The 17,230-nt window shown below is 45.2% G+C and overlaps 1 protein-coding gene across 1 annotated transcript in view; it reads right to left on the bottom strand.

Moving 5' to 3' along the window:
• Nucleotides 1-17,230, bottom strand: part of Vps13d (vacuolar protein sorting 13 homolog D) — a 227,482-nt gene that overhangs the window by 67,310 nt on the left and 142,942 nt on the right. The window contains 2 exon segments of the mRNA XM_034502521.2: nt 15,130-15,297; nt 16,424-16,558. Coding sequence (XP_034358412.1) covers nt 15,130-15,297; nt 16,424-16,558 — 303 coding nt within the window.

The raw sequence follows: 17,230 nt of genomic DNA, 5'->3' as shown, positions 1-17,230 counted from the left end.
CAAGCTCAAGTGAAAAGACAAGAGAAGGTTCTTGGTAAGGTAGAACTAATTGTCCCCATCCTGCAGGTGAGCTAAGATAAAACCAAATTCTCAGCATAGGTATTCTGTATGAACACTGAGAAAGCCCTGGCTTTGCCCAGGACTTGGAGTCTCAAGAGGGCTTGCTTCCCAGACATCTGTCTTTTCAATGTAACCTCATACAGTGAAAAGGGTGAACTGGCTCATTTTAAAAGGTGACTTGTGTGTCAAGCATGGAGATGCAAGCTTGTAATCCATGTATTTAAATGGCTGAGGCAGGAGGACCCTGAGCTTCAGGCTGGTCTAGATTAAACAGCAAAACTATATAAAAACAATAATAATGATTATTTCAAAAATAAAAGGGTATGATTCCAGCCAGATGTGGTGGCACATGCTTGTAAACCCAGCTACTTGAAAGGCTGAGACAGAAAGATCACTTTAAGTGCGTAAGTTACGGACCAGCCTGACCAGCAGGCCAAGACCTCATCTCACAATAAGGTGCTAATCCTAATCAAAAGTGCTCCATCTTCATGATCTGATGACCCTCCAAGACTCCCATTGCTAATAATATCAACCTGCAGTGAGGAACCAGAACTATGACGGAGGTGGGGATAGGAGTCTACCAAGGAACAGTCAATCCTTAGCGTATGCAAATTTCCTCAAGGCTTACAATGGTGACTCATTCTACTCAGGTTCAGAACACAATTGGCCAGCCACAAAGCTTTAAGTTTTGGGTGATGGTAATGGGCACACAGGCATGCTGACAAAGTCAGGGTCAGGGATTCCATCCTGACAGAAAGTCTTAAGAGGTTTGCATCAGGGACTTTCCCTTGACTATATCTGCCAAGAAATGCAACTTTGACCTTGAGTCAAAGGACCCAGGCTGCCTCCCAATCCAACTGCTGGGCAAATGACTCCAATGTTATGACTCAGCACCAGAAACCATTTGCTCAAAGGTTCTAAGAAGCTACCTGTCCTTAGTCTACATAGCTGCAGGAGAGCAGAGGTCATGTGTGCCTTAAGTTAAATGCCCTTTTTTAATCTATAGGTGAAAGAGAAACTTTACAGCCAAGCTCTAGGCACTGTCAGAGGCACTGAGAAACATGAGAGGACAGATTTCCAGAAAAGAATCTACAGATCACAGCAGGTGAGACCAGGGTTTAGGGGGCAGAAGCCATGAACCATATTCCTATAGGAAACAAGCTTTTCTCTCTGTTAATGTCAGGCCACATCTAGTTTACCTATAGGCTGAAAAGATCATCAAGCAGCTTAATGTCTAGTAGAGTCAGAGAATTCCCCAAGTGTAGTTTGGGGCCCAATGGAACCCACTGCACATGCTGAGCTCCACATTCTGCAGAACAGCATGGCTGAAGGCAGACCTACTGCCTCTCTTACTCCTGTAGTCCAGCTGCTTCACTTACAGTCCAAAGGTCCTTTAAACAAGGCCCTTAGTCTGCTGGCTCTAGCTTCAGGAAGGCCATTTTCTACTGTGGCTAGTGGAGCCCTTGGTTAATGAGAGGTGCTGAAGTGCCCAGCAGAGCCACTCTGGCCATAAAGAGCCGTCTGGTGCATCTCCAAGGCAATACAAGCAAGCAGACACAGTTCCCTTTGCTGTGAGCTCCAGGTACATAATGGGTGGGGTACCAAGATGATTTACTTGGAGCTTGCTGCCAAGCCTGATAACCCAAGTTCTATACCTGGAGCCCAAAGGGAGAGGACTGACTCTTTCAAGTTGTCCTCTGACCTACATATGGGAACACACAAATACTACATGAATAAGTAAATTTAAAAAAAATTAAGTGAGTCAGGTCTTCCACCCTGGGGTATGTGAGGCTGACAGTTTGGTTTGTCCTGACTGTGAAATGTGTGATTCTGTTTCGTCAACATACAAAAATGAAATTGCAAAACAATAACTCTTCTTCATGTAGATCACAGGTATCATGACAACAGTACTAGGCTCCAAATGTCAAACACTTAAGTTGATTTATTTTCATTCCTTATGGGTCAGGGGGCAAACAGTGGGTCAGTTTGGCCCCTGACCCAAACCTCAGCTGGCCAAGTGGTTCACCCCCAGACTCTGGCACAACCCCCACCCCCAACACACACAATAGCCCTGTGCTTCACACACATGTCCCCTCCTGTGACCTCTTCCTGTTTGTAATCTAGTGTTTGTGTGGCACCATCTCCATGGATTTCTCCTTCTGTTCAGCCCTCCTGCCCTAGCACCTGGATGGTCCCTGAACACATGGTTCTCACCCTCTTCTTTCCTATATTGTGGTGCCCCTGAGGGGAAAATACTTGGTTTTGTCCACCAATTCCTTGTCATCTCAAATAGAGCCTGGTGTTTCTAGCTGTTTACATACAGTTGCAAGCTAAAGGAAAAGCAAACCCATTAATATGTTTGACTGCCTTGGGTTCTGGGCTTTCATGGTTTACATGTTTAAAAGGGTTTTGAATAACCCTATATTTAGGTAGGTCTGTATGTAGAGCTTTACTGGGTGTCTCAGGCTCTGGGCTACCTGCTTCATCCTGGATACAGCCACAGCATTTATAAAAGCATTTCTGTGCAGAAGGAGAGTCTAGGAGATGACATTCAGTTATGCTGAGTACTCTTTGTACCTCCCTGAGCCCAGCACCTCCAGTGGTTAACTCCCACAAATAAGATACTTAAGGGGATCCAGCAGGGAAGCTTGCTGATCGTGTATCGTCTCTACACTGTCACAAGATGGGCCTGTCACAAGATGGGCCTTGCTCTTCTCCTAATTTTGAGCAACATAACTAATATCTGAGTGAGTCTTATATAAAGGGAGCAGTTGAGACTATGGAGCAAAGGATTAGGCAGATTAGATTGGGGCTGCTGAGCTACCTCAGCGGGTAAGAAGCAACCCTCAGAACTCATGATGTTAGGACAAAACTCTCTGCTTTCCACACGGGTTGTGGCATGTACACTCCTGCGCACTCACAAAATAAATAAGATATTTTAAAAACCAAATCAGTTTGTGTTATCACTGTGCCCAACACACTGCAGACAATAAATATTCTACTACTTTAAAACAAAACAACACTGGTTTGGATTGAACCTGGGGCTTCACACATGACAGACAACACTGATCATCACTGAGCTACAGCCCCTGCTTAGCCTTCACTATTTGACAGATGCTCATTCAGCTCTGTGGTTAAGCACGAAGCTACCTCCAATGGTACAATGGATGCTGATAGCTACCCCCACTTCTACTGTACATCAACACTGTGGAATAAAAGGAAATGCAGTTCAAGATGACAGCATTCCATGTGGTCTGGCTCCTTTCTGCACTGTGACCACATAGTCCACAAACAGCATGCAGGTGGACAAGCTGCCTGCTCATTTTGGCAACAAATTATGAGAGACAAAAGCCGAGGAAATACAAAATTAACATTGTTGTCCTCTTTATCAGAGCATACAGAGCCAGATGTGGCCAGAGTCCCTGATGAAGAAAACCGGCTTCTGGCTTTTGTCCGGAATTTTCTGGGACTGCTATCAGTAGTGCAGAACTAAGTTAAACATTTCTTTGCATGAAGTTATGAGAAATGAATCAGATGTAGTAAGAAAAGCTTAGTGAGAACAGACTGCTCTTAAGCGGTGTATCATCACGGGCAGATTAGGATAGCCCAGGCCTATCAGACAGTTAATTGCTTATTGAAAATGATGGGAAGAGTCAGGTTAAGTAAATCCATAAATGAGCAGGCAAATCCAACATTTACAGGTGATTTCTGTTTTCTGCATGTTGACTATGTGTTATGTTAGAACTGGCCAGTACTCTCCAGATTGTATGCTCCACTGTTTAATGCCACACTGCTGCGTCTCCTCCGCTAACATGTGAGAACATGTGTGGACTTAGTTACTCAGAGCTCCTCTGCTAGCATGTGAGAGCTCTGACCTTTCCAGTAGGCAGGTGGACTTTTTTTTCTCAAGCAAAGGGGAAAAATCTGGATCATACCCTATGTACACATTTGTTGCTGGATATGTAAAAGTCATAAGTGTATGGGATTCAAGCTACTGGCCAGCAGGCTTTCAGAGACAGAGTCAATTCAGTGAAATGTGCTCGTGGTGGTATATGAGTTCAACAAAAAGAACAATCAGAATCAATAAATACAGTTCCAGGCAGAACGAACAATTTTAGATTAGAAATAGTCACACCCATGGACTGACTCAGTTTTCTTGTTTTAAGTAATTAAGAATGTGCTGGAAATTTGGGGAATGTACTCTGAATCCTTCTTCCTCCTTCTCCTTCCCACCCTCCCTTCTTCCTCTACCTGCCCCCTCCCACCCACCCCTGACTCTTCCCCTGTCAAAGCCTTTTTTAGCTCCCATGGTACCCAAGCAGCCTGGCTAGCTAACACTCTGACACTGGCCTACTGGCCCAAAGTGGGTCGTGGGCAAGCCTGATTAGAGATCCCTTGAGCCCCAGTGGCTCTTATCTCCACAGATGCCTGAGGAGTTTGGTATCTTCTCTCCCCACCCTCCTGGGAAGCTGGCCCAGCAGGTGCCCATTGGCAATAGTTTTATGTTACAGGCCTGAATGAACGATCCCCGCAGGAGCTGCCGGCTGTTTTCACAGACACAGAGGCAGTCAAAAGTCCACCGCGTGAACTTGGAATGACCCCAGCTGCAGAGTCACTGGCGGGTTCATCGGGAGGGCAGGCACGCTTTATTAAACAACTAATACTCTTCACAGATAACTTTGCGAAAAAGCAAAAGTGTTAACTCTTTGCAATCTTGCCCCGACAAAACACCTCAGCTGTGAAGATTCTCCAGATGGAGGGAGCATGAAGGTCTGCATGAAACAAGAACAGAGACAGAAGTGGCACAAGTAGGAATAGTGTTCATCTTTCCTAGAGAGGGGTCAGGATTCAGTCACCATTTGGTCAGCTGGTTTGGCAGAGTGTTCTGGATTAAGGTAAAAATGTTAAGGTTTCATGAAGTGACTCCAGTGAAGACTCCTGTGGCTGGGAGTGGCCTGACAGTGACAGCCCTTGGCAAAGGCCAAAACCAAAATACGGGATGCAGATGTATTCAGACCACCTTGGTTTGCTTTGCCCCAACTCCTGGCACCCACAAAGTCATAGGAAAGCCATCCAGAGCCTCCTGTGCCAAAAGAGGAGACCACAGTCAATGGAGTAAACACCGAACACCAGCACTCTGCTTTCAGCAGCACACAGAGACCCTTCCAGAAGGGAAGAGAGGTTTAGCAAAGGCTTGTGGTTCAGATAGCCATACTCCCTCCCTCTGAGTGCACGGCCTTTACATTCTCTGAGCTTGTTGCACACCTGAAAGAAGACAGGCCTGGCTTCTTCCCATGGCAGGTTCCTCCTAGATTCTCTTTTTATAGACTTTTTATAGACTTTTTATATAGACTTTAGAATGAACAGGTGACAACAACTGTCAATAGTGAGACACAGGTAAACCATGAACATTTAGAGAACCCTTAGAATAAATTTGGGCCCCAAAGACTATGTGCCTGTTAAAGTTCATCCCTGCCTCATCTCACCAGCTGTCCTTTAAGCCTAGTTAAGGAAGGGCTTCCTACTTGGCTTTGTTTGTGGCAAGTGCAGCTTTGCCTGGGTTAACTGGCTGGATGAGATCCTGTTGAAAGACTAGCTAGGTGAGTTGCTTCAAAGCAGCCCTGCCTCCCTCCCCACACAGGTGAGCAGATGGGTCAGAGCAACAACCCAAGGCCATTCTCCAGTTGTACACAGCACAGTCCTAAAAGCATAAGAAAGAACAACTTAGACCCTTGCCTTTGCTAGTCTGTCATGGAAGACAGTCATGGAAATACATAAAACCCATGAAGAGAATGTTAAACAAGGGACTGAGGAAATGGAGTGGTGGGTACGGTGCCTGCTGTGCAAACAGAGGCCCTGAGTTCAGAGCCAGGTATAGCAAACCTGTGTGATCCTAGTGCCTGAGGGGCAGGGGGAAGATGAACAGATCTGGGGTTCAGTGACCTGCTAGTCTAGCCTAAGCAGGTGAGCTCTAAGTTCAGGGAGAGACTCTGTCTCAAAAAATAAATAAATGAGGTAAAGAGCAATAAAGACACTGATGTCAACCCCTGGCCTTTGCATGCGCAGGCACCACACATGTGCACCACACACACTCACATAGACACGTGTAAAAACTTTAAAAATGGAAGCCAAAAAAATATATAGAACCCCCTTCCCTTCTAAAGGATAAAATGCAGGCAGCCAGAAGTTGCCCACCCAGCCACAAGGGCAAGGCCTACAACTGAAAGCTGGCCCTGGGACTGACTAGCTGCGAATCCTCACAGGGTCCTGGTTTCTCCTAAATGGTCTGCGAGGGCTCAGTGCCAATCTTGATATTCTTTCCCATGTCTATTATCCTCAGAGGTTGTGTTCCAGTCTACATCTGAGAAAGGCTGAACCCTCACGTCCAGCAGACTGAGACTTCTTGAGAACACAACATGTCCTTAGGGAAGACAAAGGCTCCAGTATGCTACCATGTATGCTGTTTTCACAACTGCATTTGGACCTCAAGTCTGTGTCCGTGACACTACGTTGACACAAGTCACTAATCTGTGTGTGATGCTGAGTTGACAGTAGTCACTATTATTATTATTATTCCACAGAGAAATAGGCAGTAAACTTCCCATTTTATCATTTATTCAGAAGCCTGGCAATTCATTTTGTCTGCTGATTAATTTGACTTGATTGGTCTCTCTTGGCAATTATTCTGTAGCAGTCTTAAAATTTCCTTTTCTCAGGCTGTGGGACACAGAATCAAAGTCACTAATGTCACTAGAAATGGGCTGTTAGACTCTACCTGTTTTTGTTTCTCTCTGGACATGTGACTGTAGCCTTGTGCACCTACCTGGGTTCTTAGATCCCACCCTTCACAACCCAGAATAGCTGTAAAGAGAGAGAGAGAGAGGCCGTCTGGGAAGCTCTGCGTGCTCCTGGAGAATATTCTCCCGGCTTCCTGGGGTAGCACAGTCCAGAGGGCAGAGAGGGGTTGGCAGCCTGACCTGACACTAACTGCCCCCTTTGAGGCTGGTGACTTTCTCACCACTCAGAGGAAAGTGATGACAGCCTGGCCTGCTGGCCCTGTAGGGATGTTGCAAGCCTAGTGAGTTAGACATGAAAGTGTTCCAGCTCCTGAGGAGGAAGCAGCAGTGACTGCTATGGGAAATAGCCTGAGGCTGCAGGAGCCCAGGGTCCTGTCATTTTCTGCAAGCTCCATTTGACCCTCCAGAAGCTAATTACCTACAATGTGACTCAACGTTTTCATCTGTCAGATGGGGATAATCCTTGACTTCTAATGTTGAAGTGTGTGAACATCAGATGGTGACAGGAGTTTGCTCTACAAAGGTTAAATGCCTATAAAACCTTCACAGAGCCTCTGTACCTCCTTTTGTGACTTTGCCATAATCCTTGCCCGTTTCCAAGTTACTAATAAAGAGGAAATCATTCCATGGGCTACAATACCTGGCTTTGAACATCACAAAACAAACAAACAAACAAACAAAAAACCAACCAAACCAAAAAAAAAAAAAAAAGGACCAAATCCAGAACTGAAACAATGGTTTGGTTCTGAAAGCACATTCGGCTTAACATTCACTTTAGAAAAACAGTAGGCATTTAATGCCTCCAAACTAAGGTTTTATTATATAAATTTACCTAAGTATTCCCACTAAGAAAGCAAACAGCTCTTTCCCACCCACACTTTTCTTCAATAGATCAAGAGGAACTAGAAAAACTAGGTTTGTTTCTCCTCCTCCTGACAGTCCGCCAAGACTTCCTGCCATGCTGGGCAGAGCCAGAGCCTGCTGGAACCCTAAGTGACAGTATTTGCTGTGGACTACACTGTGCAGGAATTGAAGGACAATGGGGCTGGTGACAGGGCACACCCTCCAAGTCAATGTCTCTGAGATAGGGTCTCACTGTGTCTTTTAGGGTGGCTTTAACTTGTGGTCCTGCAGCCCATGAGTGCCGTGTTTCTATTTTGGTTAGCTGCAGGCTTCAGATATGTTTGGGACAGACTTGTAAGTCAACCGTTCTACAGTTTCTGTTTATTTCACATTAAAAACTAAACAACAGATAATAAAAAACAGGCTGGTGTTCTATTTCATAACTTTGCTGAACATACACAATGCAAAAATGCAGAGCCAAATAAGAGACACCCCATACAATGCAACTGGCTCACTTCCATTTTTCCTATAGCAAATATTTATGGCTGGTCACAAGGAATATCAGTCAAAAATGCCAGATAAGATCTTTGCCCTTGGGCAGCTTGAAGTCTACTCAAGGATGCAAGCAATAAGCAGACATCTATATTTCACAGTTCCTTACGCCCTGGACCTCATCCTTGAGGAAGAGCAGGGTGCTCTTGTCCTATGGCCCCACAGCACATTCCCATGTGACTGCTCCCAGTCTGTACAGACCCCACTGCAACTCTCACCTTTCTGCAGGAAGTCCTACTCATCAAATGTTCATGCTCTTCTCAAATACACGCACGCACGCGCACACACACACACACCCCACGGGGGGATAGAGAGGGAGAGAGAGGGAGAAGGAAGGAGGGAGAGAGAGAGAGAGAGAGAGAGAGAGAGAGAGAGAGAGGGAGAGGGAGAGGGAGAGAGAGAGAGAGTGAGAGAGAGAGGGAGAGAGAGAGTGAGAGAGAGAGAGAGAGAGAGAGAGAGAGAGAGAGAGAGAACGCACAGTTGCTATTGTAACAGAAGCTTGAAGTGCCGTGAGAAATAGAGCAGGGAAAGAGCACGGTTGGTGGTATTTGGGTTGGGCCTTATAAATACAGAGCCTTGGATGTGAGGTGTGAGATGGGCACAACAGAGAAAGGGAAAATGCTGAGAATAATATCGGGGAGAACAACGCACAGGGGAGTGATCAGGACAGGTGGCTTTGTGTTCTTCCTGTCTTTACCTAATTTTTCAGGAGCTTCCTAATGTTTGGCTTATGGCCACTTTCCTCATGCTAAATTAGATACTTCCTTCTTAGAAATGCACAGGAGGGCTTCCCCACTGAAATTGAACAGAAAAAAAAGAAGACGTCACATTTCTCACATGCCTCTTGGAGTGAATGCAGTGTCCCTCTGCTTTTCTGTACTGAACAACTGTGCTCACCTGTGGTCGTGTTGGGATGCCCTCGGTTCCCTAGGAGATAGGCTTGAGCATGTTGTCATTTGATTAGGGAGCAAGGCAAAGGAAAGACCATGTGTTAGTCTTCTAGAAGTACCTTTTTCTTCCATGGTCTTTCTTCCTCAACACTATTTGGATTATTTAACATAATGACTTGATATAAGTGCCACTTCTCGAATCCTCTCCAACCACAGAGATTCTGCTCCAATCTCTTTTTACCTTGATAGTGCTTTTTGTGAGTTCTCAAATATGACACAAATAACATCCTGGTTAATTCCTAAGACTCTAAGAGGAAAAGTCATTTTCATTCGCTTCTTGTCTCTGAAACCACTCTGCCATGGAGAATTTGCTAGTAAGGCTCAAGGAGGGCACTGACAGGAGAGACTCCAAGACCAGGATTATGGCTATTTCTGTAGCACAAGGGAAGACTCATGAAACAATGTCCAGCAAAGTTCTAGAAGCTAGAGGACCCAGGGAAAAATTTAAAGCCTACTAGCTTCTGTTAGGATTATTTTGATCTAGTTATTTCTAGGTCTCTGCTTCTTTGCCAGTAAGGTAGTGGTTGTGACCTCTCCTTACCTTCAGATGCCATCAATGAAGAGTGACTAAGACCAACAGAGACTAGGGAGCAATGGTGAAGGGGCCAATGAGTAAATACAATTTACTCCAAGAAGCAAACTACAGGCCAACTACAGGAGTAAGCATAAGCTCAGAATGACACACTGTCTCCTGTGTTCCCCGCCTGGCTTTTAAACTCAATTACTAAGCATCTGAGAACCATATGCTTGTAGGATGTAGACACAAGGTGTCTATAGGTTTAAAAGCTATGGGAGAGACCAGGGGGAGGTAAGAGTGACAGGAAAAAGCAATGGAGAAATATAAGTAAACTACCACTAACTAATAGGAGGGAAATACAATGTTTCCTAGTTTCAGGCACTCTGAGCTGAAGTTAAATATTATTTTCTTAGATTATTTTTTATTTATTATTTTATGCGTGTGTGTGCATGCATGTGTGTCCACAGAGGCCACATGATGGCATCAGATCCCCCGAAGCTGTAATTATACATGGTTATGTGGTACCATGTGGATGCTGGGAACTGAACTCAAGTCTTCTACAAAAGTGCTCTTAACTGCTGAGTCTTCTCTCCAGCCCTTAAAATATTAGTATTTTTAAACATCCTAGTTGCCCAGAAATGCTTAAAATAGTGAAAGAGCACAAAAAAGTTACAACTCAGCTCATCCACTCCAAGAAAGTGTCTGAAAAACAGTCAGGTTACACACTGTGATTTATAACTAGGATATTGGTCCAAAAAACACTTCTTATAAGCAGGCAGAAACTTTTAGAAATGACAATTATAAAGGTGAAAGAACTCAAGAAAATAGAATCTTCCAGTCACAACGATCCTGATCGTCAATGGTCAAACCAGTCGATGTGTCCTTCAGAATATTGTAAAAATTGAGTATAGTTCATTTCAACTCATTCGGCACACTTTGGGAAGATCAGACACTGACATGAAGGACATGAAGGTCTATTACTAAACTTGATTATATTAAATTTCTTTTAATAACCATATTTGTACTTAGATAGAAAAGCCACTGCACCGGGGGAGACATAGGTCTTTTTCTTTTCATCTTTTCCGCTTCACATTCTTCCACCATGTAGTTCTTCCAGGTGATGAGGTAAAGTCATTTGAAATGTGTGCTGCTCACTGCTGAGGTGACAACTTCAGGTCTCCACACCTGACTGACTGACACTAGGAAATGAAGGGTTGTCATTCACTTCCCATCAGGCCGTGGAGTTCCCTGCTCAGCTGAAGGGGAGATAGCCTAAGCTGTTCTTGGGAACCTTTGTCACTTGGGATTCCCATGCCACCAATCCACTCCCCTGTGCCAAACATGCTTCTGACCACCCAGATGAGTTGAGAATCGTCTGAGGAAGGATGGGCCAGGCAGCACCAGAAAACTGCTTCTAACGACACCTAATTCAAAGTAAGGGAATCCTTTTAGCCTTCAAGGTTATTAGAAGAAAATTAAACAAAAACTCTGATGCCAAACATGTGAGTCATTTCTCCACATGTGACAACCTGAACAACCTCATCTGAGTCAGAGAAGGAATCCTTTGGATGACTTGGGATCAAAATGTTTCTGAAAACAGAAAACCCTACATTCTCTAAGGGGTAGATCACTGTCTGAAGAAAATTTTGCTCAACTTAAAACCATGCCAACTTAAACACAGTAAAACCTGATGCTTACGAGAAGCCATCCACCTATTTCTCGATTATAGGTACATGGAAAAGCTATTATGGGGATAATCAGCTCGACAATAAAATGGAATAGTCACACATAATGACAAAAACAGACACAAGTCATAAATTGCTGTTCCCCTTCAGAATCCACACAGAACATTCTTTTGTGCGAAGATCTAACTTTCTCCTTGAATAAACAGTGCGTTAGTCTCGTCTGAGCCCTATAAAAATAATGCCTGCAAAACAAACACAAACAAATGCTATTTCCTAAACAAAAGGCAGCTGGGCTGCCCTGTGTGCTGTACGGCCACAGCAGATGACGTAGGCACTGGAGCAGGGCCTGTCGGAGAAGCTCTGAGATAGGAAAGTCCAGGTTCACTGATCACTGCAATGGCTCAGATCTGGTTTCCTGGGACAAAGGGACAGCAGAGGGGAAATGGCTCAATGGTTCACTGCTGCCCAAAGTAAGGAGCAAAGAAGTGGGAGAAAACATCACCTGAGGTCTTAGCTGGGCTCTGTGGAAGTCATTCAAGGCCAGCCTCATTCTCCACCTGCCCCTATAGATGTATAGAGTTGCTAAAACTCTTGACAACTCAAACTGAAAGTAGCAAGCAGGACCTGTTTGGTTTGTTTTCTCAGCATCTCACTCAGTAGCCTCAAGATTCTCCTGCCTTAGCCTACTGAGTGCTAGGCTTTGAGGGCGTGTCACCACTCCTGGCTATGGTATTTTCTCTTGTTTACTCTTTATCCTAAAATTCAGGGGAATATCTGTCATAAACTTAGAGTTGATGATCGTATGTACAAGTGTCAGTCAGTGAGGGAGGGGTTTCGTGAAGGAGCTCCTTCCTGCCAGCTGGTGGCTGAGGGATAGTCACTTTCTTTTGGGGACATGTCTGCTGGTAGGTTGCCCATGCCACAGTGGATGAACCCACACCCATGCAAATATAAGCAATACTAATTGAACTCAGAGTTTATTCATAACCAAAAAAGAATGAAGAGGGGGACTGAAAAGCTGGGAGGGAGTCAAAGTGTGGACCACTAAGGGGAGTTGGGAAGGTGAAGTGGTGGATGAATATGATCAAAATACACTGGAGCAATGTATGGCACTTTCAAAATTAAAGAGTGACCCTGGAAAAATAAAACTCCTATAGTTGCCTGCTGAGCTTCAGTCCCTTCACTGATAACTGGGACTAACAATGCCAAACTTAACTAACTGGGTTACCTACACAGCCAAATGTCACCAGACCAGAGCCACATTTGTAAGCACTAAGCCCTGACTGCCAAGAGAAAGGGTGACCACAGGTATCAATACTACCAAAGCCCTGCAGGTGAGAGGACAATGGGAGACAGGACAGTAACATACTGAGCAGCTGAAAGAGCCATGTCTTTGTCTAGTAACAAGTTTCTAGTGGGAAGCCAGGCTAGCAGTTGTTACTGTTTTATACTCTCTAAAGTGCCTGAAAAAGGACCTGAGACACACAAGGGAAGATATGGGGGAGGGGTATGTGAGCTGGACTTAGATCAAGTCCACCCCTTCCATTTTTTCAGTTATTTGACCTTGGAAATGTTTCCAAACCCTTTAAGCCTCACTTCCTGATTTGCAGGGTAGAGATTAACTCTAACAAGGGCCCATCTGTGGTAGGCCTGACAGCCAGCAGACGTTCAGTAGGCATTTACAAGGAGGAGGGTGCCACGTGGCAGTGCTATGCTCTGCCCTGACCCAGCACCTTTCCCTGTTACTGCTGTTGGCACCAGGAATGTCACAGAACTACCAGTGCTTTGTCCGAGTCAAAACAAACTAACTAACTTCAACACCACAGCAAAGCCAGGTGGCTGACAGTGGTTCCATGAGGAGCAGGGCCACCTTCTGCCCTCTTCCTCCCTGGAACTCTGACTCTCTAAATCCTCTGTCAGGCCAGACTTGACTCCTGTGTCATCTGCACTTCCTTAGACTCCCTCATAAATGCAGAGAAGCAAACAAAACAGCTCAGCAAAACAACACTGAAGGGCTGGTTTCAACCCTCAGAACTACAGGAAGATAGAGAGCATTAGCCCAGCTACACAGCAGCACCAGAGATGGTCTGGTCTGGTCTTCACAGACAGATTCACCCATGTCAAGCATGAGCTTTCCGTCTTGCAGCTAGAGGGACTTAATTTTGTAATAACAAATCCAGGGTTCACCAAAATAAATCAGGAAGCAATTTCCCTCAGCAGCAGCCTACAACTCCAATACTGCTCAACTTACTGAAGACAAGATGAAGTCATGAAATATGCCAACTAAACACACAGTCAACAAAGTTTGCAGTCAACCCCTGGAAAGCCCCTTATGCAAAAGAAATAACAATATAAAGTACGATATCCAGTAAGAAATAATAAAAGCTTTAAGTGGAGTATTTACAACGGAATGTGGCAGGGCACTGGCTGACTAAGTGAAGCACTTAGAAGCTGAGCTGTGCTGCATTATAATGTGTGGGCCGAGGGCAGCATAAGAAAGACTCCAGAAGAGATGGGAACTGTCTTTGAGATCCTGTTCTGACTTTACCAGCTTCCAAGTTGTACTCTGAAAAACTCTTTCTTCTTCCCCTTTCTCTTATTCTGAAAGCAACATTTCTCTGTGCTGACCCACAAGGTGAGCACTTTCACTGACCAAGTAACAGCACAGCCTCAGACACTACTCTGAGGGAAGACTGTCCTCCCTGGTGACACTCAGGAAAAAGATACCTCATTCCCTGCCCCACACGCCTTATGACCAGGAACACGAACAAGACAGAAAAACAATTCAACTGCACCTTCCTGCCTGCTCTATAGCATGGTGGGGTAGAAGGGTAGGGATAGGATGCCCTGCCAGAGCCACTTTTCCTCTCAGCAGCCCATGGTGGAGGATCACCTGTGCCTCATAGGAGTCAGGCCCATAGGAAGGAGTAGCAAGTATCCACAAGTGCTTCCTCAGGTCTCTCTCATGAAGGACAGGGCAATGTCTGCATGAACAGATGGTGGAGCAAGGAGGAACAGGAAATAGTCAAGCTCTCCAGGAACAAGATGGACTCTCAGACAATTTGTATACGTTATGGAATAGCAGCTGCACTCAGCTACCTCCACTGCCCTTAGCTTCACACACGGAACTAGCTGCTGGATACCAACAGTAGACCATCGAAACACCCACCAAGCAAGATGCCTGGGAACCAAGAGGTCAACTGGGTTGCAAGACTTGGGAAAACAGCCCCATTGTCCTCCCACAGCTGGCTTCACATGGCTTGCAAGGCCACTACGTGACTTGAGCTCTTTTGGTTCAGACTTTCCACCAAGTTGTGGAAATTAATATATCTTAGGGAGAAGGCACAGTCCAATTTCATACTGTTTGGTTTGGGGATCTTACTTTATACTAAGGATGGTATGAGCCATACCCCAACCCCTCAATTTCAGGTTCATAAAACTCTAACTCATTCTGTTGGTGTTGGGAAGGATACACAAAACCCAGAGTCAGGAGATGACTATAGTGACCAGGCAAGCCACAGAGCTGGGATAGGGAATGAAACATGACAGAACACGCTCCCTGGCCCTGCCTGGCAGACCTCCACAGTAGAGGGAAGACAAACCATTGCAGCAAGGAACCTGAGGTTGTGATTGCAGCTTCTCCAGGCAAGCTATGCGATAGTGAAACTCCAGTGGCACAGAGGATTCTTGAGGCTAATCGTGTGATGTCATCAATATTCCCTTACCTTGGCAGCAGAATTTGACACTCCGTGGGTAACATTTCTAATGAGGCCTCCGACATTTCCATACTTGATCAGTCCAGTGACCCCTTCAGATACATCGTTCAAAAGGCCCATGGGATTGCCGAGGAAGTCTACTGATCCTAGGATCCGAGCTGCCTGGCTGAGGAGCTCCTGTGGGATGGAAAAGGGGAGGAAAACCACGTCAGTGCCAGTGTCCCCAAGAAAAGGTTAGGCATCTATCTCACCCTCCAGTACTGTCAACAATGACACTTTCAGTCTCTGTCACCCACCAATGACCTCCTGTGCTCTCCTGGATGCCCGTAAACTTCACCCAACACACACACTAGGGACTGGGTCCAATACACTGACAAACATGAGTCAAGGACAGTTAGGAGAATAAAAGCAGCTGTGAGACTGGAAAGATTCGATGGGGATTTTTAATGAACATGCATCATACTCCCCTTCCCATGATCTCTGCTAGGAGAAATCAGGCAAGAGGAAGTGGGGAGCAAGCTCTGGATCTATACTTAGCTGGAGCACGTGAGGAAAGAGGGTTGAGGCTTGGCAAGCAAATTCTCGCCAGGCCTTGGCTGCCTGATCCCTGGTTCCAGGAGTACCTGCTCAGGAACCTGAGAGGCAGGTGGGGAAATATCTCATTAGAAAATGAGAAAGGCAAAAAAAAGAAGCAAGATGGGGTAAGCTTTGACTGTGGAAACTAACAAAGTCTGTATGATCTGATGATCTACCAAAGGCTCTATATTTGGGGCTGTGCAGTCTAGCTTAAAAATACAAAATGGAAAATGTCTAATTTGGTTAAAAAAAAAAAACAAGTTCAACTCAAGGTCAAGGTCTCAGAGGCATTAAACAGTGGTGTGGTTGTTGAAAGTAGGCCATGCCTGGCACATAAAGAGTTCACAGTACTCTGTGTTGTCACTGAAACATCAGCTAAACCACAAAGAGCTATGACTAACCTAGGGAAGCCCCCGGGATGGGCTCTGAGGAACAAGACAAATAGCTCTTAAGTCAATCTTCACATTCTCATTATGTGAGTGCGTGTGTGTGTGTGTGTGTGTGTGTGTGTGTGTGTGTGTGTATGAGAGAGAGAGAGAAAGAGAGAGAGAGAGAGAGACAGAGACAGAGACAGAGACAGAGACAGAGACAGAGAAAGACCTGACCCTCAAGACATATGACAAAGTAGTGATATCTAAGGAACAGATTCCCGATACCTAAAACAAAGCTGCTTGGTGCTGACTGCCTCCACCCTGTCCTTCCCCACCCTTCCTGCCTGCTCACACACCTCTTGAAAGTGCTTGATGATGTCATTGATGATGAACTCCTTGGTCTCATAGGGGTGCACCCGAGTGAAGGGGTCCAGATTGATCACAGCATCTTCAAAACGAATCAGTGGGAATCCCAGGGTGCTTTTCAGGGCCTAGGTAGGGAAGAAAGGAAATGACAGACTTCAACCTCAGGATGGTTTTCTGGGGTGCTATAATTCTAGAATCCATGAAAATCTATGAACTAAGAATTACCATTTAGATATAAGGATTTCTCCTATAATTACAAAAGTAAAATATGACAGAAAAAATATATAAATTTGTATTACCCAAAGTCATACATATCTCAGTCAGCATTATAGCAGCAAACATTACCAGGAACACAGTAGAATTCCTTCTGGTCTGTTTGGAACCTGTGTTCGCATACCCTCCTTTCTGACTAATGCACACTGCACAGGACAGTGCAGCCATCACACACAACACTCAGTTTGTTTTCTTTTATCTTATTGCTTCTCCCTCTTATTGTCACTTGCATGTTTCTGTATGTGTGGTGTGTATGTGTGTGTGGGGTGGAGAGGGTTATGGGCATAATCATGTGCGTGCATGTGAAAGTGCGTATGTGTTGAAATGTAAAGCTGATATGAGTCTTCCTTGACTGATTTCCAGCTCGTTCTTTGAAGCAGAGTATTGTCATTAAACTCAGAGCTCCCAGACAGCCAGTCTTACTAGACAGCTTGCTCCGGGCATGTCCTCTCGGCTTTCCAAGACTGGAACTGCACACAGGACAGCATACCCATTCAGATTTTATGTGATGTCCTGGGATCCTG

Source organism: Arvicanthis niloticus, chromosome 5, assembly GCF_011762505.2.
Source record: "Arvicanthis niloticus isolate mArvNil1 chromosome 5, mArvNil1.pat.X, whole genome shotgun sequence".
NCBI lineage: Eukaryota > Metazoa > Chordata > Mammalia > Rodentia > Muridae > Arvicanthis > Arvicanthis niloticus.
This window is presented reverse-complemented; position numbering and strand designations above follow the sequence as displayed.